The sequence below is a fragment of the Mercurialis annua genome, linkage group LG2 (assembly GCF_937616625.2).
Source record: "Mercurialis annua linkage group LG2, ddMerAnnu1.2, whole genome shotgun sequence".
NCBI lineage: Eukaryota > Viridiplantae > Streptophyta > Magnoliopsida > Malpighiales > Euphorbiaceae > Mercurialis > Mercurialis annua.
Window position 1 is genome coordinate 53525802 of NC_065571.1, and position 25134 is coordinate 53550935.

General features: G+C 30.4%; 3 protein-coding genes across 8 annotated transcripts; all 3 read left to right on the forward strand.

Moving 5' to 3' along the window:
* Positions 1-1657: 1657 nt before the first annotated feature.
* LOC126669265 (phospholipid:diacylglycerol acyltransferase 1-like) lies at positions 1658-6635 on the forward strand. The gene is made up of 6 exons (XM_050362685.2): positions 1658-2311; positions 3522-3744; positions 3899-4182; positions 4420-4744; positions 5081-5334; positions 5708-6635. The coding sequence occupies exons 1-6, from the start codon at positions 1887-1889 to the stop codon at positions 6189-6191; spliced, it is 1995 nt and encodes a 664-aa protein (XP_050218642.1). The 5' UTR covers positions 1658-1886; the 3' UTR covers positions 6192-6635.
* Positions 6636-11707: 5072 nt separating this feature from the next.
* LOC126669105 (nuclear transcription factor Y subunit A-3-like) lies at positions 11708-16084 on the forward strand. Of its 6 annotated transcripts, none has more exons than XM_050362438.2 (7): positions 11713-12014; positions 12157-12210; positions 13139-13521; positions 14611-14723; positions 14813-14881; positions 15066-15242; positions 15441-16084. In XM_050362438.2, exons 3-7 carry the CDS (start codon positions 13230-13232, stop codon positions 15723-15725), a joined length of 936 nt encoding a protein of 311 aa, XP_050218395.1. In that variant the 5' UTR covers positions 11713-12014; positions 12157-12210; positions 13139-13229; the 3' UTR covers positions 15726-16084. The 6 variants fall into 6 exon arrangements, with proteins under 6 accessions (XP_050218398.1, XP_050218395.1, XP_050218396.1 ...); XM_050362439.2 differs by having other exon boundaries at positions 13143-13521; XM_050362441.2 differs by lacking the exon at positions 12157-12210 and having other exon boundaries at positions 11708-12014; positions 13139-13503.
* A 5019-nt stretch (positions 16085-21103) lies between these two features.
* On the forward strand, positions 21104-24877 carry LOC126668730 (uncharacterized). Its single transcript, XM_056104715.1, has 8 exons — positions 21104-21147; positions 21559-21653; positions 21733-21774; positions 21874-21957; positions 22040-22120; positions 22236-22319; positions 22403-23782; positions 24726-24877. Exons 1-8 carry the CDS (start codon positions 21104-21106, stop codon positions 24875-24877), a joined length of 1962 nt encoding a protein of 653 aa, XP_055960690.1.
* The last annotated feature ends 257 nt before the right edge of the window (positions 24878-25134 follow it).

Genomic DNA, 25134 nt, shown 5'->3' on the forward strand with positions numbered 1-25134 from the left:
TCACTTAGTATTAATGATAGAAGATCTATTTGCATTTGTCTAAAAATAAAGAAATGTACGATATTATTTTTAAATTTAGGTGTTCCTAATTTTATTATTTTTAGGGTGCAATTAAAAGTAATAAATTTCAATCAGAGTAAAATTCATTGTGTTCAGCGTTGTGGTGCAACTAAAAAAATAAAGGTCAATTGGTTTTAAAACCTTTTGTCTTTAATTTATAATTAATTATTTAAATATTTATTTATTTATTTATTTTATCTCATTTTATGTTCAGTTTAATTTAAATTTATATCCGTTTTTTTTGGATAAAATTTTAAAAAAATTATTTCCAACTTAGTATTTGCTCTATAAATTTATTTTATGTATATTAATTTTTTCCATAAACTATATTAGTTAAACTAAGTCTAATCTAAATTTATTATCAGTCTACTGAAAGCTTGTTTATTATAAATTTACTTTTACTTTATTTTTTTAAATTATATTGCATTTGTATTTAGTAAAATTTTAGTTAGTTAATTTTTGGAATATTAAATTTTCTGAATTATAAAGTCTATACAAAATTATAATAAAAACATATTATATTTTAAACCGGAAAAAAGTCACTCGATTATGATTTTATTATAATGGGAGTTTACTGTGATTTAAAAACGCTAAAACACAATATTTTTGCTTATATGGCAATACTTAATTGCAAAATGAGGTATAACTCAATGTCCTTTTTTAACATAAGATATAATTTAACACTTTTTTGTAATTTGCGATAAAATCAGTACCTTTTTTATAATTAAATTTCAACTGATCTTGTCAAAATAGTCTCCCGCTGTAATAAAATTATAATCGAGTAGTTTATTTTAACAATTTGAAATATAATATCCTTTTTTTAACTAAATTTTACAATTTTTTTAGTACTATAAATTTTAATTAATTATTTTAGTTAGACAAAAATTAATTTAAATTTACAATTAGTTTATTAAAAATTCATTAAAATTATTTTATTTTATATTTATATTCAGTTTATTTTCAATCAAATTTAGTTAGTTTTACTTTCTTTTAATTAAGAATAATATACATAGCTTACTTTAAATTTATATATAGTTTGCTATCAATAAAATGTTGGTTAGATTTATTATCAATTTATTTATTTTTTTATAAATTTGACTATAAATTTTTTGAATATTTTAGTTAATTAGATTAAAATAATCTCATTGATTTGAACTTATAAAATGAGAAGATTTGTGATTAAAATACTTTCATTGATTTGAACTTATAAAAATGAGAAGATTTGTGTAAAAGTCTTAACTCTTGATGATTTAGAATAAAAATTCAATTTACTCATTAAACTACAATAAAATTATGCTTAAAAACAACACTAAATGTAATTAAAGCAACTAAGAAGATGCTTCTTCAAAATCCTATACTGGTAGACACGTTGGCACACATGCAAGTTCTAGCACCCAAAACCCATGCCAATTGTAACACAGTCACACTTTACCATTGACCACCGAATTCTCCCAACCGTTGATCTTTCATCTAATGAACACGTCACCCGTTTGTTTCTACTAGAACTGCCCTTTCCACGCCACGTATACACTTTCTCATTAGCGGGTCCACACGTGCACAGAGAAACTTTTTCTATTTCCCCTCAACAGTTTTAAAAGGAAACTTTGAAAGTTCTAGCATCACCTCCTAAAACACCTCGCCACGAGATAAACCAGTCACACAATTCCACTTCAGCAGTCGCAGGCGGTTTTCGCGCCACCTTTCTGTTTTCGTCTCCTTCCGTCGTTTGGCGGTTTCCACTATAAGAAATATGTTATTAGGGTTAGGGCTTCACTGTCTACACACTCCGAGCAGCTATAGCGACGGAACCCCCAGCTCATGAAACGATGTCGCTTCTGCGACGGAGATCGCGAGTTCAAATTTCGCCGGATTTAACGGAAATTGAAAATAATCGGAACGGTGAGGATGATAAGGATACGGTGAAGAGGAAGGAGAAGATAAGGAAATGTAGATGTGTAGACAGTTGTTGTTGGTTGATCGGATTTATATGTTCGATGTGGTGGTTTTTGTTGTTTTTATATAATGCAATGCCGGCTTCTTTTCCGCAATATGTAACGGAGGCGATAACGGGACCCATGCCCGACCCGCCCGGTGTTAAATTAAAGAAGGAAGGGCTAATGGTGAAGCATCCGGTGGTTTTTGTGCCAGGAATTGTTACTGGTGGTCTTGAGTTATGGGAAGGTCATCAGTGTGCTGAGGGATTGTTTCGGAAACGTCTTTGGGGTGGCACTTTTGGTGAAGTCTACAAACGGTATAATAACTTTTTACTTTTTTAAATTTTATTTTATTTTTTCGAATTTGAGAACTTAAGGTGCTAAAAACAATTCAAAATTACTGAAATAAATTTGTTCTCATTAGTTGTGATGTACTTAATTTGATGAAATTATGTAAATGTTTGTTTTTCTGTAGTATTTGAATTTTTCTTAGTGATGAAGCTCTGTGAGATTGCTTGTAATCAGGGTGATTGTTTTTGGTATTGAATTGGTTAAGGTTAGTGTAACTGTGTTGAATTTTGATAAAGGTGGTTACCTCACAAGTAACTTATTTTAAAATTTATAGAGTTTTTAGAATCTGTATGTGGCTTTCGTGTTACTTGCATGTTTTTATTTTTAATAGGTAAGGAACTCTTTTGGTGTGATTTTATTGTTCCTGTTACATGTTGTTACTAGCATTATTAAGCTGGATATTTTGAAACTTTTATAGATTTATGATTAATGTAAGCTAGCCTTTAAAGGTAGATTTATAGAGAAACAAGGGTATAGTGAGCAGTATTTTGATAAATGATACTTGAAAAATCATGAATTCTGAGCCTTCTGCAATTGCCTACATTTCACCAAACATATTCAATTTGAAAAAAATTGTTAATTTGGATTCTTCTTAAGAGTCAGTTATGCGCATGATATTCCTGTATTATGTTTGTTTTTATATTGGAGATTCAGTGATACATGCAACTCGAACGAACCACAATACTTTAGTATTTTCAGGATCATTAGCTAGTTGCCTTCTCAATGTTTTGCATCCCTGTGTTTGAATGAATTTAAATTTTCATAGCTCTTAAAAGTATCTGTAAAACAGATACTTCACAACATATAATCTTAGTCTTCTTTTTTTCTGAGAACATTGGCGGCCAAAATTTAAGAACAGTCGGCTTGCGAACCAACAGAATACTAAAATATTTTAGTTGTTAATCTGACCTGATTGTTTGGAAGAGGAAGGCACTTTAAGCTGACTTGAAATTGCTGTTGTTCTTCGTTTTCATTATTAAAATTACTTAACTACCCAATTTCTGAGTGAAAAAAGTTCACCCTGGATAGAGTAAGTTGTGACTGCGTGCCAATTGCTAATTGCTAAAAAAAATTCAGACTCTTGATTCATCTTGATTTTATAGTTGCACGAAGTTTTGGTAAAATTGACACTTAGGAAGTATGTTTCCTTCTTTATTTCCCCTTTATTTCCTGCAGACCTTTATGCTGGGTTGAGCATATGTCACTGGACAATGAATCTGGACTGGACCCTCCTGGCATTAGGGTTAGGCCTGTATCTGGACTTGTGGCAGCTGATTATTTCGCAGCAGGTTATTTTGTCTGGGCAGTTTTAATTGCTAATTTGGCTCGCCTAGGTTACGAGGAGAAAAGCATGTATATGGCTGCATATGATTGGAGGATATCATTTCAGAACACTGAGGTATAGCTTCTCAGCTAGTAGATTGTCTTTTCTAATATACTAATTTGATAATATTGCAGAACAGCTCTTGGTTTGTTAGGATTCTATCTTCCATTACATTTAATATGTAATGTAATCATTAGCTTGCTGATCTCTGCCTAATTTATTTGATCAGGTTAGGGACCAAACTCTGAGCAGGATAAAAAGTAATATGGAACTCTTGGTAGCCACTAATGGTGGAAATAAGGTGGTCGTCATTCCACATTCTATGGGTGTTCTGTACTTTCTGCATTTTATGAAATGGGTTGAGGCACCGGCTCCAATGGGTGGTGGGGGTGGACCAGATTGGTGTGCGAAGCATATAAAGGCAGTGATGAATATTGGTGGACCATTTTTGGGCGTGCCGAAAGCAGTTTCAGGACTTTTTTCTAATGAAGCCAGAGATATTGCTGCAGCCAGGTTTTTCTTTTAGCCGCTAAAGCAAACCATAAATAAATTTCAAAACTTTAATTTCTATGAATGAGAACTTTCTTTATCATTTTATTCTAATTAAAGGTTCATTTTTTGAACTAGTTATTACAGTGCACTAAAGTTTGCTTCATTCATCATAATGTTTCAGTCTCTCAGTGAATTAAGTTTTCAAACTAATCTGCTATTTTGTTCTTGGGTATTGATTAAATGCTAATCCTTTTGCAGAGCTTACGCACCCGGATTTTTGGATAAAGATGTTTTTGGTCTTCAAACTTTGCAGCATTTAATGCGGATGACTCGTACATGGGATTCAACCATGTCTATGATACCAAAAGGCGGGGATACAATATGGGGTAGCCTTGATTGGTCACCTGAAGGAGTCTACAGTTGTGGTTCAAAGACACCAAAGAAGAATAATACCAACATTGCCAGTCAAACTGGGAAAGGTACTGCCAGTTTTACTGAAGGTGTGAACTATGGGAGAATTATATCATTTGGGAAAAATGTGGCTGAGCTCCATTCATCCAAAATTGATAGGATGGATTTCAGGGTAATGTTAAGTTAATTTTAAGGTTTTTTCCAATAAATGTACCCGATTTTCTTTTCACCCCCCTCTCTTTTGCACACACACACACCAAAGAAAAAGGATGAGCTAAATTAGCCAGTGGCACAACCAAATTGTGATTTCCATCTTGGGCATCTTATTTATCCGATGAGCGACAGCCTTTTCTTTTTTGCTCTTCTACATCTTCAAAATCAACAAATTTCTCGCTTATTTTGTATGCCATGGTGCTAGCAGCTGCTTTTAACGTTTCTCAGCAAGTACTGAGTATTAATTATCTGAGCAGGGTGGTATTTTATGTTAAAAAGTGTTGTTGATCTCCAGGATGCTGTTAAGGGCAGTAACCTTGCAAACAACTGTGATATCTGGACAGAATACCAAGAGATGGGTGTTTGGGGTATCAAAGCTGTTGCTGATTACAAAGTTTACACAGCTGGATCAGTTTTAGATCTGCTGCAATTTGTAGCTCCTAAGCTTATGGAACGTGGCGAAAAACATTTTTCACACGGGATTGCAGACAATTTGGATGATCCTAAGTATGAACACTATAAATATTGGTCAAACCCCTTGGAAACAAGGTGAGAACTTTCAGTTTTGTCTCTGGTAGTTTTGGATGTTAGTTTATGACATAAACTGGATTCATTTTTCTGATTCTGCACAAGGTTCTTAAAGCAAATTCTTGATGTGTTCCACTTGGGAGGTGTTTGTAATAGCTTATGTTGATGCTTCCGCTTTGAATAGTATGGATCGGAATAATTGGAAACTTTCTTTCAAAATGTGTTCCCTTTATACTGAACTTAGTCTTACTTTTAGTAGTTATTGGGAATTTTGAACACCAATGTAGCTAAAAACTCGGAAGCGCTTAATTTATAGCATGTTACCTCTTTGCAGATCGGTCGATTTTCCTTTTCATGTTCTGGAATTGCTTAATCTTCTTTTTTGCTTCTGCAGATTACCAAATGCTCCAGAGATGGAGATCTATTCTATGTACGGAGTTGGAGTACCCACTGAAAGAGCATATGTTTACAAGTTAACTTCAGCTGGTGAGTGTGCTATTCCCTTCCAGATAGATACATCAGCAACAGGTGGCAGTGAGAACTCATGCCTAAAAGATGGAGTATTTTCCGTTAATGGGGACGAGACGGTTCCTGTTTTAAGCGCTGGGTATATGTGTGCAAAGGCATGGCGAGGGAAAACCAGATTCAATCCTTCGGGCATCCCTACGTTCATAAGGGAATATAATCACGCCCCTCCTGCTAATCTTCTAGAAGGTCGAGGAACGCAAAGCGGTGCTCATGTCGATATAATGGGGAATTTTGCATTAATCGAGGACATTATAAGGGTGGCTGCTGGAGCTACGGGAGAGGAGCTGGGAGGAGACCAAGTTTATTCCGATATATTCAAATGGTCCGAAACGATCAACTTGAAGCTGTAGATTTATGCGGAATACTTGTTTATACGGTTTCAAGAAATGGATGAAGCATTACTGAAATGTTTTCATTACACTCCAAGGAAAACCCTCTATAGATTTTGCGCTGCAGCCAATTTATAAAGCGAGGAGATAATTTAATGTTTGGCTCACATTTGACGAGGAATCTATTGCAATTCCTTGAGCAAGGTTGACGACATTCGCTGATGCACTTTGCAAGATTGGTCACATGATTAGATCCTATGAGTTGAATTGTGTAGTTACGTGAAATTTTGGATAATTTATGTAATTTATGGAACATTTTGTGAATAAATTGTGTTGGGAAGTTTGTTTGTTCTGCCTGGACATGGAATCTCCCAAAACGGGATAATTTACACTAACCATCATTAACTATTTTCTTTCGGAACTATTGTCAAAATTTGATTGTGTTAGTAATTTTAATTTTTTTAATTTGGTTGTTTCTTTTAGTTGTGATATTTTAAAGGTTTATTAATTTTAATCATTGTCACTTGAGTTGATCAATCTAGTAACGTGTCATCCTTTAAAACTTTATTAAATTTAACGTTTGATTAAAGTAATTATGACCTCATTGTCAGCCCTTTAATGATGTGTCACTAGTGATGTGTCATTTTTTATGATCTACTGTATCTGGTAACATTTTTTAATAAATCAAATTAAGGGATAAATTGTTACTTATATAATTGACGAGGAGACCATTTTCTAAAAAAAGATGAGCTCATGATATGATAATTAGTGCAAATTTCTTACGCTACACTATTTTCTGTTTTATTTATAATTTTATATTATTATTTTTGTTTTAATTTTTTTAATATTTTTTTTACAAAAAATATCTGTTTTTTTAATTTTATAAATACTTTTTTTTCGCTTTTTATAAATTATTTTTTGGTATTTTTTTATCGTGATTTATAGTGTAACCATGGTATATTATAGTGTACCTGTCGTATTTTTAGTGTAATTATGGTATTTTTATAATGTAAAGATCTTATATATATAGTGTATTTATGGTATTTTTATAGTATTTTTATGGTGTATATGAACCATAAAAACACTGCAAATACATCATAAACACTGCAAATGCACCATAGATGTACTGAAAAACGGTAGAAATACTCCAAAAAATATAAATATACCGAAAAACACAAGAAATACACTATAACATAAATAAATTATAAAATCACTGCAAATACACCATAAATCAATTCGCTCTATATACATTCAGTAGCAATAAATAAAAAAATAAATCTATGAATACGGAAAAGACAAAATAATTATATAAATAATAGAACAATTTTATAAACAAAAGAATCATAGATCTATAATAATTTATTTACAAAATGTTTAAATCATCACAAAAAACTTAAAAAATTAAATAAATTTAAAAACGATGTCGAGAAACCCATAGCGCGAACGGAAAACACGAACGGACTAGCGCGAACGGAAAACACGAACAGAAAAACGATCAAAAACGACGAGAAATCCATCGGAAGTAAATGAACGGAAAAGACGAACGGAAAAGCGACATGAAGAGACAAACGAGAAAGAAAAAGAAAAAAGAGAGAATTTTAAAAGAGAAGAGAGAGAAAAGAGAGTGGTTAGGTAAAAAATTAACCTAAAATGAGATAAGACTTCCATATATAGTAGGTATTTTTGTAATTATTTATTATTAGTGTAGAGTGGGAAATTATGAAAAGATTGACAAATTTGTTGTAAATATATTTTAAAATGAGATATTTTGAAAATAATCCCGATAAATTATTGTCATACGATTATATAATTTAATATAGCTCATTGGTAATTAAGAAATAATTATTATTTTTCTTTGATAAAGTCATAATCATTTCTTATGACTTATTAAAAAATAGGTTAATGTCATAAAAATTAACCAACTTTATACGTTTTCTCAATTTAATCACGTTCTTTAAAACTTCTCATAATAATAGAACAACTTTCATTTTTTTCCAAATTCATACACGGTGCTGACGTGTCTTTCATTCATTGGCTAAAAATGACTTACACTCCTTCATAGTTCGGCACTTCTTGTTTGAAAAACAAACGATTTGCGACCTCATTTTCAATTCCGTTAAACAATTATGGGCGTATATTAGTTCCCATAACAATTTGATATCCACTTTCAAATGATTTGATACCTCAATATCAATTAGGTTATACGATTTGGTACTTCACTTTTCAATTATATTAATAAATTGGTACATTATTTTTAAAAGATTTGATATCTTACTTTTAAATCCGTTAACGGTTTAGTACCCAAATTTAACAGAATGTAGTAATTGTTTGCAAAACTGAGAGTAAGGTATCAAACCATTTGACTTTCAAATAAGAGGTATCAAAATATGAATTATAAATATGTAGAGAGCCTTATAGTACTTTACTCATTATGTAATACCATATAATAAACCAAAAATATTGAACTACATTAATGTATATTTGAAATTATAAAGGGATAAAAATAAAACTTTAACAATTTAGCACAGAAAATACGTTACGAATTCTTAAGATCATATATGTAAAATATGTCTATTTTTAAATATGACGAAATAAATAAATTATTGAGTTAAAGTAAATTATCCAAAACAGCACCCAACTATTGTCATTTCTTTACTTTGTTTGAATTTATAGGAGAAGTCGAAGAAGTTAGTGAATTTTGGGAAATAATTAAGGAAATTAATGTTACAGAAGGAGTAGTTGCGCAAAGATATTTAATAGACTTAACAGTCTCTGTGTCTGACCATTTTAAATGATTTCTTGTCTTATACTAGACGATACCTAATACCACAAACTTTTATCTTAATCTATTTATTGAACTTTTTATATTTTTCCAGACAATTCTAATGCTGTTTAATTCTAATTCTTCGTTTTTTCTTTTTGCCTTTTAAGTAATTTTCACTGAAAATCAATAACAAAAATGAATACTACTATTATTATAGAAAGAAATTGCAGCATTGCATTGATTTTTACTATAAAGTATATAAATTTAATATAGTTTAGAGATCTTTTATTCGGAGTATATAAGATTAATTAATTTATAATGATAATTCAAAATAATTCAATATGATAACGATATTATTATTAAAAACTATAAAAATCGACCATGTCAAGAGACCTTTTTTTTAAAAGTGTTATAGCCAGGATTTTAGTAGTTTCAAAGTAAAACACTTATGGATAGTATTTAATACTAAAATAAAACAATATTTATAATAGATATGTAAATATATATAGGATAAGTTAGATTTATATAAAACTTTATACATATAAATATAAATTTAATTAGCTATTTATGTACTTTTCATTATGTTTTTAATTAATTATTCAGATATTCTAAACATTATTAATTGTATATTTTAAAAACATAATTTTTTATGAAGAATAAAAATTGATTTAAAAAATAAAAAGTATTATTTATTTTTGTACTAAATAAAGTGATTATTAATGACGATTAAAATAATATAATAAAAATAATTAAAATTAATAAAAACAATATTGATATTTCAAATTAAGTGTTTAAATTCTAATTGAATTTCTCCTTATATTTTAGAATCTCGAAAATAGAAACTTATTTATCTCTACAATATAGAGAAATTATTATCTATATGTTTATATTTATTTTAAATATTAAAATCTAATATAACATAAATTTAAATTTAATCACTCAATTTTATATATTCAATTAAATTAATTATTTATCAATATTTTAGACATAAAATTATATTTTTTTATAGAAATTATATGCCGATAATTTAAAATTAAACTACAATCTTTTAGAATGCACCAAATATCAATTTTAGCACTACTATTTTATTTAAAATGGACTGACTTTTCTTAAGTATATAAATAAAGGTTTTATTATGATTTGATAAATTAAATTTAAATTTAAATTTCATTTTTACTTTTTATTATTTCAATTATTCATATTATCTTTCTAATCATAGTTTATATTAATCACTTAGATTCCATAAAAACAATGAATAGACGATTTATCTTTCCATTTTAAGCAGAAATTTACAAATCAGGGTTGCTAGTGGACATAAGGGTAATTTGGAAAATAAAGCCATAAATAGTATGTTAACGTCAGGTACAAAGTTCCAAGTCCCATAGTAGACAAATTGAAATTGACTCATATTTACCGTGACTCTTACCGCACGGTTCGCGCGTGGTATACATAGTTGAGGGCGGCTGCAAATGAAGCCGACATTATAAAGGCGCGTTGGGCGAGTGTATAGTAAATAAAAAGAATAAAGAGTCAATGCGCGTTAAATTTGTGACACAAAAATACTTAAGTCGGTTTTTATATTTTTAAGCAACTAATCTCAAAACTCTGATTACTCACAATTTATATTTCTATTAAAAAAATAGGTTTAAAATAATTTTATCACAATAATTAAGAAATTTTTTAATTTTTTTTGTATCCTTCATCTTCGATTTATATTTCATACATTTTTAAAATACAATTATAAAACAATCTGTCTCAAAAATGAAGTTTTAGGAGTATGTATTACAAGTTTAGAATGCGCGTTAACTTTTTAAAAAAAAAACATAAGGTGTTAATGAATAATAGAAAAATGCTTAACAAAGACCCCTATATTTTTAATATTGTGTTCATCTGGTTCCTCTAAAAAATTTGTTATTCAATACGTCGTCATATATTTTTCTACTAGGTCCTTTTACGGCCATAACTTATTTATAGTTCAATCGCTATTACGTGATTAATAATTTTCACCGTAAATGATAAAAACTCTTACACTTTTACATTTGTGTTTACTAGTTTTTTTTAATAAGATTTTATATTTATAAATTTTGATTTATATGATTTTTTTAAAGTTTGATGTAATATATTATACCAACATATCAATTAGTTAAATATTTAAATTCAATTGACGTTTGTTTTACAAATCATGCTTTTCGTATGTTTAAAATAAATTAAAAAATTAAAATAAATAAATGAATTAAATAAATATTATAAGATAAATAAAATTGGATGAACCAATTTTAAAGTCCTCTAACTTTATGAATTTTATTTATCTGGTCTCTAAACTTTCATTCAGTGTTATCTGACTTTTTAATTTTATATTTTTTGTTTGTTTGATACCTGAACTTCCATTTGGTTATACATGCCCCTTAACATTGTTTTTCTTTTTTTACCTTTTTATGTCTTCAAAACTGTAAAATTAAGAACCAAATAAATAAAAAACCATAAAAGTTATTTATCTAAAAAAACATAAATTTAAAGGATCAGTTAAAAAAAATATAAAATTAAAATCAGATAAGCTTAAATGAAAATTTAGAGACTAGATAAATAAAACCCGTAAAGTTAAAAGACTTTAAAATGAGTTAATTTTGTAAAATTTAAAACATACAAGGATCCAAAAGTGCATTTAGCCAAAATAAAACAAGTAGAAGAATGTATGAGAAGAGAAGAAAGTATGGTGGTGTAGGTGGATGGATGGTTAGTGGTTTTTTTTTCTTATGTTATTGATTGATGTTAATGGCTTTGCCTTTATGGGTTTTCATCACTAAAATATTACTAAAATAATAAAGAAAAAGACTTTAATTTTTGTTTGTTTGGAGAGAAAAGGAAAGAGAAAAGTTTTGGAATGTATTTGGTTTTAATAAGAAAGTGTGTATGTGTATATTTGGTTGGTGTAGAGAGAGAAGTTGAAAGAAAAGAGACAAACATGCCCAATTTCTTCCCAACAATCTAAATTTTCTTGACTTGCAGTAATTATTTTCTTGCTTGATTCTTGAGTCTTCACTTACTACTACTCTTCACTTCTTACTCACCAGATCCCAAAGGTATCTCGATATCTTTATGTCAACTTATCTGTTTTATCCAATTTTATTACACCTTTTAATAAAAATTTGTCTTCTTTTTGGTTCCTTTTTAAAACTTTTTGATTCTTGCACCTGCTTTATGTTTATGGGTGGTGATGTCCAGGTGGGTTTGTGTTATTTGCTGTGCATGTGAGGTTTTTTCAGCCTTTTTTCTCCGGTAATGGTGATTTTCTTGTTTTTTTGGTGTTCTTTTACATGTTTGAAAAAGTTGTCTGATTGATGAAGAATCTGGAATTTAGTTTTGTTTTGATTGCCCCCTTGCGATTTTTCTTTGATTGGTCGACTTTTTTTGGTGAATTCTAACTAGTTGTGTGATTGGATTTGGAGTAGGTTAATTGGGTTGCTTATGTTATAATAATCTTACTGTTGTTGTTCAAGATGGTTGCTTTTTGTTACTGCATGCCGAGATTAATGGCTGATCTTAGATTCGTTGCTTTTCCAGGATTAGTGTATGAAATCCACGTGGATTAGTGATTCATGAATTTTAAGTATTTTCTTTCTTATGCCATGAAGTGAATCAAGTAGTTTTAACTGTTAAACATCGACTTGTTTTAATTTCATCATAAAATCTGTTGCTGATGCATTCTTCTATTCGAAAGATGGCAATTTTTCGCTTATTTATCTATTAGAATTCTTGGGGTGGTTGGTTTGAACAAACAATGAAGGGTATGGAGTTTCTTATATGTAGTATAAGTATAAGGAGTGTGGGAATTGTGTAGGATTGGCTCTTTAAGTATATTGAATGCAATGCAATGGAAACTATCAAATCTTTTGTGAATGTTACACAGAAGTTATCGGACACGACAGTTATGGAAATGATGATGAATTACTTGAATAGAATGGTACTCGTTTAATTAAACTAGGCATTAACATATTGGCAACTGGAATTTCTGGTTATGCAGTTTTTCACATTGTTTTGCATTTAGAGAGTACATTCCTATGTCATCAAGAGGTGTTTTTTTTTTTTAAAGTTTGATCTAGTCCCATTTCCAGTGGTTTTTCTTTTTGATTTTATTATGAATTTTGTGATCTCCTTTTTATGTAATAGCGGCGGCTCCTGCTCATTTTTTTCTTTTCTGTATTAGATAGCTACTCAGTAATCTCGAGAGCCATCCAAAAGAATCTCGTGAGTTATTAAGGATTGCCTTCAAATTTGGGGTCACAAAGATCAATTAGATGGCTGTACAAATGCAGAATTTGCCCAAGAAAAGTTTTAATCAAGCCCAGTTTACTTATAGCTGCCCATCGTGGTGGAACTCAAATGAACAGCAAACTCCACTGCCTTCATCCAGGAATATAAGCTTTAAAGTGGAATCTTCACCCCAACTGTACCATGAAGCAAAGAATTTAGGTCTGCAACTCTTGGACCAGGATTCATCTTCATCTCAATCAATTGATCAGTCTCACAATGAAGTAGCTGCTGTGGGAGGGACCAGTTCACAAGATCAATGTATTTCATCTGAATCTGGTATTGGCTTGCAATTTTCTTTATGTTGATTTTAATTTTTTTTCCGTCTCTTGCGAAATACATATAGACTGTTACGATTAGCAAATGAGACCAAAAGATAATAGTTGAAAAGTAGCTGAAAATTTTCCTTTCCTTTTCTTTTCACATCATGCTAAATGCTGGAAGTCGATTGCTGGTGCTGTTAGATGATCAAAGCTCAACAGTGTTGTTTCAATGCTACCTTAAACTCTTTTTTGTTTCTGATCTAGATAGGTTGAAAAGGCTATAATAATGGCAGGATTCTTTTGAAACTCAGTAAGGCTGTAAATGTTCATGGGGTATGACAACAGCGGTTAATATGTTCTTATGACCTTCCTATTGTTATTCAGCTTATCTGTCTTTGACGTCATTGTCTGATTGTTGTAAATGACATCTTTAAGGGGAATGAGTTTAGAGTAACTTTCTAGCTATCAAGTCATTAAATACATTCAGTTGGTGGCTTTATTACATCTATTCTCTATCACATTTCCATTTCTTTTTGTATATTTGCATATGTGTACGCATGTCTCTTTTTATTTTTATGGTGCAGTAAGGATTGGATTTCTTTCTTGTGGTAGCTTAAATGCCAACTTTAAAATTTGTTCACATTCACTCTTAGCCTCTCTCAGAGAATGATCTTGGTTTTGCAACTTTTTTTATCTGGATGCTTAATCTTTTTCCCCCATAGCTAGTTATTTTGCATCCTGAAGTTTGAAGCCATTGTCTGACCGTCTTTTGTTGGATTTGGATGCTGGTTGTTGTGGCCAGTTCCCGTATGCATTGAATCAAGGCCCAAATATTGGCATTTAACATGGTCTCTAAATTTTTAAAACGTAAGGGGAAATATGAAAGTTTTCATTTTTGACACCTTATGTTGAGAATGTACCTCTCAATCTGATGTTGATTGTCCATATATCATGTGTAGTAGCTGCTGTTTTATGCTTTGTGATCGGTTGAATGTGCTACCGTAGCTGAATACTGGGAAATCAATATCTAATTAGCGATTGTATAGCTCTAGCATAATACTGGTCAATCTTAATTGTACGTTTTCCCCTTGTGACATACTCTCAGGCGAAGATGAAAGTTGTGGGAAGAGTGCAGAAGGCAGGATGAAGCCAGTTTTCATGTATGGCACTCCTGAAATTGCGCTTAATCCTTCACAAGCTGACAATAGTCATTCACTGGTAGGTCAAATCTTTTTTGTTTTAATTTCTTTTTTTGGGGTTCGACTTTTCAGGTTTGTCGTAAATTGATGTTTCTGTTTCAATTTCAGGCTCACGCTCCATTTTCCTATGCTGATTACTTTGGGGGATCGTTTATCTCATATGGACCGCAGGCTATAGTGAGTTTCATTGAGTTTGTTTTGTTTGGTATCCGCAATCTGCATGCAGGCATATTTGTGCCGTTGTAGGTGCATTTATATAGGAAATATCATGTAATTGGAGATGTGATGTTCAGAATAGTGTTAATGAACTAGGAAATTTTATGTATGGTTTTATTCGGAAACTGACTAGATTGTTCCCCAGTTGGGTACTCAGCTTATGGAGATGACTGCTGGACGAGTCCCTCTTCCTCTTGATCTTGCTGATGATGGACCCATATATGTCAACGCTAAACAGTACCATGGAATACTTAGGAGGAGGCAATCTCGTGCAAAGCTAGAGGCTCAGAACAAACTTGTCAAAGCCAGAAAGGTATACAAGGTCTGCATGTATATTTGTACTGTCAGAGACTTGAGAACTACAAATTCAGTCGTTGACGATCTTATCTACTTATGTGCGCTTAAATCTTATTCGCGAACAGAAATGTCATGAGCATAATTGATCTTAATACAATCTTGATAAGGTTAGCCATATCTATTAACATATGAACCGCTCACTATGTTGCTCAATAAAATGCAGCCATATCTTCACGAGTCTCGCCATCAGCATGCTCTAAATAGGGTTAGGGGATCCGGCGGGCGATTTGTCAGCAAAAAGAAAGTCAGAGAACTGGATCCTAGTATTACCTCTAGCAGGCAAGGTGGGTCAGATCGTATCCGCCCGCAACAGGAGGAGACTTCAGAAAATGAAAGGCATCACTACTCGAGAACTATCAAATCTGGTGCTTCGAACTACTCAGGCATATCCATGCGCTTCGGTGGAGGCATGCAATCCAATCGGGGCCTTATGTACAGTGGAACCTAGCGCTGTGCAGGCATCAAACGTCCGGTAACTAAACTGGACGGGCAATTCATCCTTGGCTTTATCTACTTACTTCAGAATTGTGTTTATTATTACAAGTGCATCAACTAAAGAGTGCTGTTTGCTTCGACAAACAATCTGGTTGTGTTTGTGATTCTACATTTGATGGTCATCCATCAAAGGGTTGCTTTTGAATGTTAAATTTCACTATGAAGTTTTACGTTTGCTTTCATACACCATCAAATACATTATGTGACTCAACAGAAAGCTTTGAGCTTGCTTGTAGTAGTTGTCTTAAAATCGTGGATCTTTGATGGTTTTTGTTAATTTTGAGTCTGAGCATATGGATTTGCTATTAATTATGCAGAATCTTGTCTAAATAGAAATTCATATATATATATTTTTTAAAAAGTATATGGTTTTAAAAATACAGGAGAAATGCAATGTTAAAAACCAGAGCCCTCAGCTTGGGTGTGTAATCAGGCTGAGTTCGAGCTCGAACTTGAGTGTGTTTTACAAGCTCAAGGTCGAATGGGTACACATTCTTAAGTTCGAGCTTGGACTTCATTTTAACAAATCTATCTATCTATCTATCTATATCTATATATCTATATCTATATACTTATATAATTGAGAGGACCAACGAAGGCCTCTCATTGATTCCTACAAAATAGAGCTCTCTCATTAATTTTCACAAAATAGAGCTCTCTCATTAATTCCCACTTTTTTTAAAACACTTATATTATTTTAATTTTATAAATCACATTTAATTTACCTTATCTTTCTTATGTAAAACACTAACGTGTAACGTGTAAAACTTGACCTCCAATTCTGAAAAATTCCAGATCTCCAAACAACTCATTCCATCTTCAAATAAAAAGATCAAATTTGCAAGTAACCAAACAATGGTCCGCTGGGTCACAAAGTACTCTGATTCTATTATGGCAACTTGATGGGTAGGTTATGTTTTTCTTTCTTTTCTTTTTTTACTTAATTAACCAATTATTTCTTGCATTTATTTGATGATGGTAAATAAAGTTGTAATTTTTTATTAGGCTGCCTAATTTTTGTTATTAGGCAATTTTTGTTATTAGGTAAATAAAGTTGTAATAAAGTACTCTGATTCTATTATGGCAACTTGTGTTATTAGGCTGCTAATTTTTTATTACATTCTTTATTAATTAAATTAGAGTTAAGTATAACATTTCTTGTGGTGTTTTGATTGAATCGTTTTGTTGTTTTGTTGGAATATTAGGGTTTTTGAGAATTTAATTTTTTTTCCCGATGAAATATAGTGAGAGGTGAAGAGAGAAAATTGAATATTTTTGCTAAATTAAATTCTAGATTTTCTCTTTTACTTTCAGATTGACTTATTTGTGAAATTATTATGAATTAATTGTAAAAATGACGGGATTTTGTTGGAATAATTGATTTCATTAGGGGTCATCTATTAGTCCCCACAAAATTCATGTGAAGTTTTTTGCTTATCAATGATCAACTGTTAATTAGTTTGCATTAATTTTAAAAAAGCTTTTATAAATCATGTTTTTCTCTAATTTTATGCAGCTTTTATGCCTAGAATTAAAACTGGTAGATCATTTAAGGTTGAAATCATGTGTGATTTTAGTGCAGCACATGAATCTCAGAAGGCAATTTTGTTGTTTAGTATGGTAGTTTTATGTATCTATAGCTTAAATTAATGTAGTTTTCTGATCAATGAATCAATTTGTATCATAAATCACATAATTGTCATTTGATTCAAAATTTCCTAAAAGTCTCAAGTACAGGTCATGATACCCACAAAAACTAGGGAGGAAGAAAAAACTCAGCATGAGGCAAACAAAGAAAACAATTCAAACGTGCTCATGAATTTCCGACGTAAGTTTTTCAATTAAACTGCATAACATATTGTGGTCGTACAAAAACAAAAAGATGTGGAGCAGAGTAATAAACAACCAATTAAAGAACAATTATGTGCCTTTGTTCCGGCGGTAGAAAATAATTACAGCCGCCACCTCTGTCTCGACCATCACTTACTAGAGAATTCAAATGCATGTTTCGATTTAAAATTAGAAATACCACTTACAAGTCACATATATTTATATGATTCTTAAATAAATTACTTGCTAATAGTGTCAATGGGACGAGTCAAAAAACAATAATGAGATTGTTTATTGGTATCATATATTTCAAATTCCATTATTTATCTTTCTAAATATTATCCATGAAATACGTATTTTTGGTTATTTGGGTTTTTATTTTTTATTTTTTGAACCAATATGTGACCTTTCTTTACATTTAATATTTAACTATTACTACTATAATGTTAATTGTAATGATACAATTACATATTTTGTTTTGTTTTTTTCTTATAGATACCATGCCATCTATGAAGAACGGAAACTTCGACGAACCTGTGTGTCCCGTTCCGTAAATAAAAAATTATAAAAAAACCTAAAACATTCTCAATAGATAATTTTTTTGATACAATTACTCACAATTTTTATTGTTCACGTTATCTATAATAAAGTTTATCTTCTTAATTATGTTTAATTTATTTTATTAATTGACATAAATATATAAATAAAATTTAATATATATAATATTTTTAATTTTATAAATATATCCTATATTTTAATTATTTACACGTTTCCCCCACGTTTCGTGTCCTTCATTTAAAAAAAAATATCGTTTCTGCGTATCCGTTTCGTGTCGTTTTTGTTTTCCGTTTCCGTTTCCGTGCTATCTAGCATGCCATCTATACAAATAAAGAAGAAAAATTTAGCACTACCGTTAAAAGTCCTTTAAAAAATAGCTACAAAATGCAAAATCAAAGCATGACCGATTTACAAAATTTTCAATTAACGTAAGTATAATTATAATAAATAATTTTCAATTATAAAAAAAGTATTCTAATCACTTATATATTTTTTTACAGGTCATTCAAATTTTATATTACAACTCAAAATTTTAAATTTTGAGTTTCTTTATAAATTCATATGCCATGTTAAACAAAATCAATATGATATGATACTAAAATGTAAGAGCATCTTCAATGCAATGCTAAAATGGAGTGCTAATGCCATAATTTAACATTAAGTCTTAAAATGCAATTCCAATGCAATGCTATAGTTTGTGCTAAATTTAGCATATGCTATATCACGTGCTAAATTTAGCACAGACTATAGCATATGCTAAACTAAAACAACCAATAACAGTTCACTATTAATTACAATTTTACCGCGGTTATTTTTTTCATTTATTATTTCAACATATTTTTTTACTTTTCTATTTTCTTCATTTTAAATTTTGTGCTTCTTTTTAATTTTATGATCTCGATTTAATTTTTAATAATAGACCATACATCAATATAATATAAAAATTAAATAATTTATTTTTATATAGTTCATCAATTCTCTTAATTATTATTTTTTGAAAAGCTCATTACTATATCAAAAAAATATTAAATTAATTTTTATTTAGAATATCTAATTAAAAAAATTATCAAATAATTAAAAATTAATAAAATTAAGAGTAATTATTATAATAAATAATTATAACACTTATTTTTAACTTTGTGCATTGGAGAAAAAAATAGAATGTTATGCTATTTATAGCATGTTACCACTTTTATATGCTAAATTTAGGACAAAAAATAGCACTCCATTGGAGATGCCCTAAAAGCGCAAATAATAAATATGCGGGTTTTGCTTATGCAATAATCTAACACGCATTTTACAGTGGAACATGAACTTAATTTTATTATCAATTGCAAAAAAATCAAATCACACAAAAAAAAATATCGTAAAGTATTGAGAAGTATGATATTTGCGCCACATTTCATTATCAGAAGTAGTTGCAGACAAATTTGAAAAAAAAAACAAAAGAAAGTAATTGGAGAGATAAATATCAAATACCAGTAGAAGAAATAAAATATAAAAAATGTATCGTAGATATTCAGTATTTTAAAACAATTCATTATTAGGATTGTTAGATGTTTTTTTTATTAGATCATAAATTATGAATTTTATTTATTAAGAATTATTTATATTATTTTTTAAAAATTTAATTACTTTTAAAATATATAAAAATTTGATTCCGCGCAAATGCGCGGGCTTTCGACTAGTACTTATATAATTGAGAGGACCAACGGAGCCCTCTCATTCATTCTCACCAAATAGAGCCCTCTCATTCATTATCACCAAATAGAGCAATCTCATTAGTTCCCACCTTTTTTAAAGCACTTATATTTATTTAATTTTATAAATCACTTTTAATTAAAAATCAGCAAACTTCCATCTTTTACTCTACATTACGTTTCTCCACATTCCAGGCAACCAAAGACATTAAATTCCAACAAAACTCATTACATCTTCAAGCAAAATTCTCCACATTCCAGGCAACCAAACGGACATCAAAACTCTATCAAATTTCAGCAAACCTCATTCCATCTTCAACCAAAAATCAGCAAACTTCCAATAAGCAAATTCAAGCAAAAATCAGCTAACAAAAACCAACGTCAAATTCTCTATCTTTAAATGTGAGTTTGCTTTCTTTATTATTTTTGAATTCAACTTCTTATACGGTTTCTTTTTTCCTGCAGCAGTAGCGGCAGTATAGTTCCGATTATCTTTAGACTCTTGAATCATCTTCTTTGGTGTTAACATAATTCGGTATTTTCCATTTTTCCCACTAGCATCAGGTTCGTAATGCAGTTTTAAGTTTTTATTAGCCAATTATTTTGCATATTTTCCTACTTCAAGACAGTAAAATTATTATTTAGTTTTTTGTAGTTTGGCTAGAGTTGGCAAGTTATAAGATTTGAAAACATGAAAACATCTATTGCTAGCATTTTGCTATAAGGTTTGATAAGGGTTATAGTTGTTGTTATTTGGTCTTTGTTGAAGTATCATCATGCAATGGGATATGCAGCATATGCTCAATTTATCATAATTATGCTTATTTAGGTTCGACAATGGAACGCATTTGTGTAGCATTTTCAATTAACCTAGCTGTCTTTTACTAATATGATCTTTACAGTTTAATCCGAAGAGGTTTAAATTTGGCGTTTAATCCGAGCTTTGAATTGAGCATTCCAACTTCTGAGAGTTTCATCTCTAGCGTTTTACCTTATACTTTAATTGTCAGGTAACTAATCTCACTTTATCTTAAGCTTTTCTATAACCTTTCGTTATGTTTACATCTAGGACATCCTTTGGCTCTTTTGTAGCAATCTGGTCTATTCTTTTAATATGGCACCAAGAAAAAGGAAAATCATAGCAACAACCATTATATGTACAGGTGAGAATTATTTTTATTATTATGCAATTTATAACTCCTTTGAAGTATGTATTAAGCCAAAAATAGGTTACAGGTACTAAATGTACTCCATACACTTTCCTCCATATACACTAAGCTGTTACAGGTACTAAATTTACTCCATACTATTGTAACCAGCTTCAATTATTTCTACAAATCATAAGATTATCAATCAGCTATTAATTAACTATCCACCCAACAATCTCACTAAACATCGGTTTACCTATCTAGCCAAACTCTATCGTTGTTGATTTCTGTTATTTTATCATAATTGTATATTTCATTAATAATTGTATATTTCAATTAGATAGTGTTAATACCCAAACTTGATAGATTTAATTTCAATTGGAGAAATTATATGATTCAATTGCCCCATTACAGCCAAAGTTATATTAAACCAGAAAAATAAAAAAAATAATCTAAGTTATAGTATAAAAATCTATGATTGCAAATAATATGTGTGTCAATTTCAATTTTCCACATTGATTTTTTTTATTACATGCATTTACAAATACAGTTTATTTGTAGATAAAGAACTTGCCAGGGAAGCAAGAGCTTATAGGAAAAGAATTTTGATGAGGAAACGAGGTGCATTACGAGTAGATACTATACGTAAGTTATTGAACAATATCTTTATTTAATACTTATATACATTTTTATTCATATTAATTTGGTTTATTTGACTATACAGATAGTATTGCAACTCCATGGAATTTTAAAAGTTGTATGAAAGGTAGAGTTGATTTTTTTTTTTAAAAAATATCACCTCTCATTCTATAAACATTTTTAAATTCTTTTCATACGTTTTACTTTTATGTTATATAATTTGTAGCCAATCGACTTGCAAGGGAAGCGAGAGCTAATAGAAAAAAAAAATTGATGGAAAAAAGAAGTGTATTATCAGCAAATATTATGAGTAAGATCTTCAATAATACAATTTATTGTAAAAATATATACACGTGTTTATTCATATTAGTCTGCTATATTCGACGGTACAGATGATACTTCAACTCCTCCACAATTTGAAGGTTGCATTCAGGGTGCAAATAGTACTTTGGAATCTGGAAGTTCTATGCAAGGTATAATTGAACTTTCAATAAAAAAAACTGACGTCTTATTATATATACATAAATAAATTGTTTTCATATTTTATACTTTTGGAATTATGTTTGATATAACTTATTAATTTAGTAGATAAACAACGTGCAAAAGGAGCGAGAGCCAATAGAAAAAGAATTTTGATGACAAAGAGAGGTGCACAAGCAACAATTACTATACGTAAGATCCTCAACGGCATATTTTTCTTTTGAAAAAATATATATGTGTTAATTCATATTAGTTATCTCTATTTGAATTTACAGTTAGTAATGTTACTCCTTGGGATTTTGGAAGCCCAACTTGCATATGTGAATTTTGCGGTGCGGTTTTGTGGTATGAAGAAAGAAGTGAAAGAACCAAAAGATCTATCCACCCAAAGTTTTCCTTTTGTTGCATGCAAGGTAGAGTTCAACTTCCTCTAATGAAAGAGCCTCCAGAGTTTATGAAAAGTTTGCTTGAGGGAGATAATAAAACAAGAAGATCTCATTATATAAACAACAGCAGAAGATATAATGGTATGTTCTGTTTTACTTCAATGGGAGGTAGGGTTGATAAAAGAATGAATATGGGCAGAGGCAGTTATGTGTTAAAAATTGGTGGTCAAAACTATCATAAAATAGGTTCACTAAAGCCACCTCCGGGAAAAAATCCTGGTTTTGCTCAACTCTATATACATGATACACAAAATGAGATAAAAAATAGGATGCAATGCTTTGGAGGTCAACAAACAACTGATGAGCTTGATGCTGAAATTGTTGAAGGTTTGTGTAAAATGTTGGATGAGTATAATCCATATGTTAAATCTTTTAGAATGGCAAGAGATCGATTTCAGTTAGAAGAAGTGGTTGATGTTCGTTTGCGATTAATCAGTACAAGGGAGAAAGACGGTAGGGTATATGACACCCCTACAGCATCTGAAGTAGCTGCACTTATTGTTGGTGATTTTAGCAGTGAAAGTACGGGCAGAGACATTATAGTGGAGCATATGCAACAAGGATTACAAAGAATAACTGAACTTCATCCGTGTTTCATGCCTATGATGTATCCGTTAATTCACATATATGGTGAAGATGGTTATCGAATAGATGTTCAACACAGAGATGCATCCAATGGTCAACGTAAAAGAAACAAGCTAACGATGAGGCAAATGTTTGCATTTCGGTTACAGTTTAGATTCAATGAGGGACACACACTCTTATTGTGTGGTAGACTGTTGCAACAATATATTATAGATGCATATATGGCTATGGAAGAGGAGAGGTTTAGATGGATACGAAACAATCAGTCAAAATTGAGAGCTGATCTTTTCAATGGCTTAATGGATGCAATATCTAATGGAGATACAATTGCTGCTAAAGTTGGAAAATTTATTGTTTTGCCTTCAAGCCATTTAGGTAGTCCGAGATATAGAGTACAAAGTTACCAAGACGCAATGGCTATTTGTAGGTGGGCTGGATATCCGGATCTGTTCATAACTTTTACTTGCAATCCTAAATGGCCTGAAATAAAACATCTCATGCAATTACTAAAAGGTGAAGATGATTATAGTCGTGTCGAAGTTATCTGTAGAGTGTTTCAAATTAAAGTAAATGAATTGATTCATGATATCAAGCACAAAAGATATTTTGGACGTACAACTGCAAGTAAGTCACTTTATGTCCTCTGAATTTTAGTCATATTTAAGCTACCTTAGTATTCTGTAATTTTATCTATTTCTTAATTAATATTTTTTAAAAGATTTTCTAATTTTTTTTGAAATAGCTACCATATTCATATCATAGCTGATCTTAATTAGAATTTTAAAATTCAAACTGATAATACTATTAGTGAAACAAATATGGCAGGAAAAAAAGGTAGTTTTTTTACAGCTTAATTTATACAAAGTATAGGTGACCTTAATTAATGTTATTTTGTTCAGATTTAAGTTAGCTTATTATTTTATAATTTAGATCTAAAAAATTACCTATAAACTTGCTATAATTCAGATGTTTAGACAGACCAGTGCAATATAATACAAAGTAACCATAGCATAATATAGATTCAATTTATTGGTTTGTCAATTCTAAGGGCAAACCATTTTTTGGATGAATTATGCAAAAAAAAAAAAATTAGCTCTAGCTACACATTATGGAGGTTATGTGGTTGCAAACATTTGCATCTCCAGTGGCAAGACTCATGAATAAGTTAATTTCATAGTTTTTTCTGGCTTTTTTGGTTTACATTATTAAATCTTTGAAGCGATCTTTCTTTACTTTGGTGTGGTCCTATTTGTGCAGTTGCAAGTGTCCATACTTCCATTGAACTGTTCCATTATTTTAGGCTATTATTATCTCTTGATTAAGTCTACATGATAAGTTACTTTGTTGTCATCATTGCTTTATATACGTTTTGCAATATCTACTCAAAAATATTCTTTACTTTATTTTAGTTCTACTTAAAATAAAAATTATTTAGCAGGTTGAAGAAAAAGTACATGCACTGTAAGTTTAGTGAGGGTACGGGTATTGGTGGTAGTAGTAGAAATTAATTAGCTTATACTATATGGAAGTACCTCATATTAACCCATCTGCATACCTTTAATTACAGTCGGGCTGTTAATGTGGAATAGTGCCTCAGAAGTTCTACGTGATCGTAAAATTCAACATAAACTGAAGGCCGAGTTCCTCAAGCAAATTTTGAATAATGAAAAGACAACCACCTATAAAATTGTTAAAGCAGAAACGAAAATAGTAAAATGAATTTGCGGACATATAATGTTAGAATCTGTAATGAGTGTGTTAGGAGGAAGGCTGGGAGTAGTTTCCATCGAGGATAAGATGAAGGAAAGTAGATTAATGCTTCTAACATGTGATTCATAGACTTATTTAGGATACTCAAGCTAGAAATTTTATTATATTAGAGTAGATTCAGAGAAAAAAGGGTGAGATATACCTAAATTAACTCGCTGGACAGTAATTCAATATGATTTAAAGGTTACTTGCTAAATTAATGATTT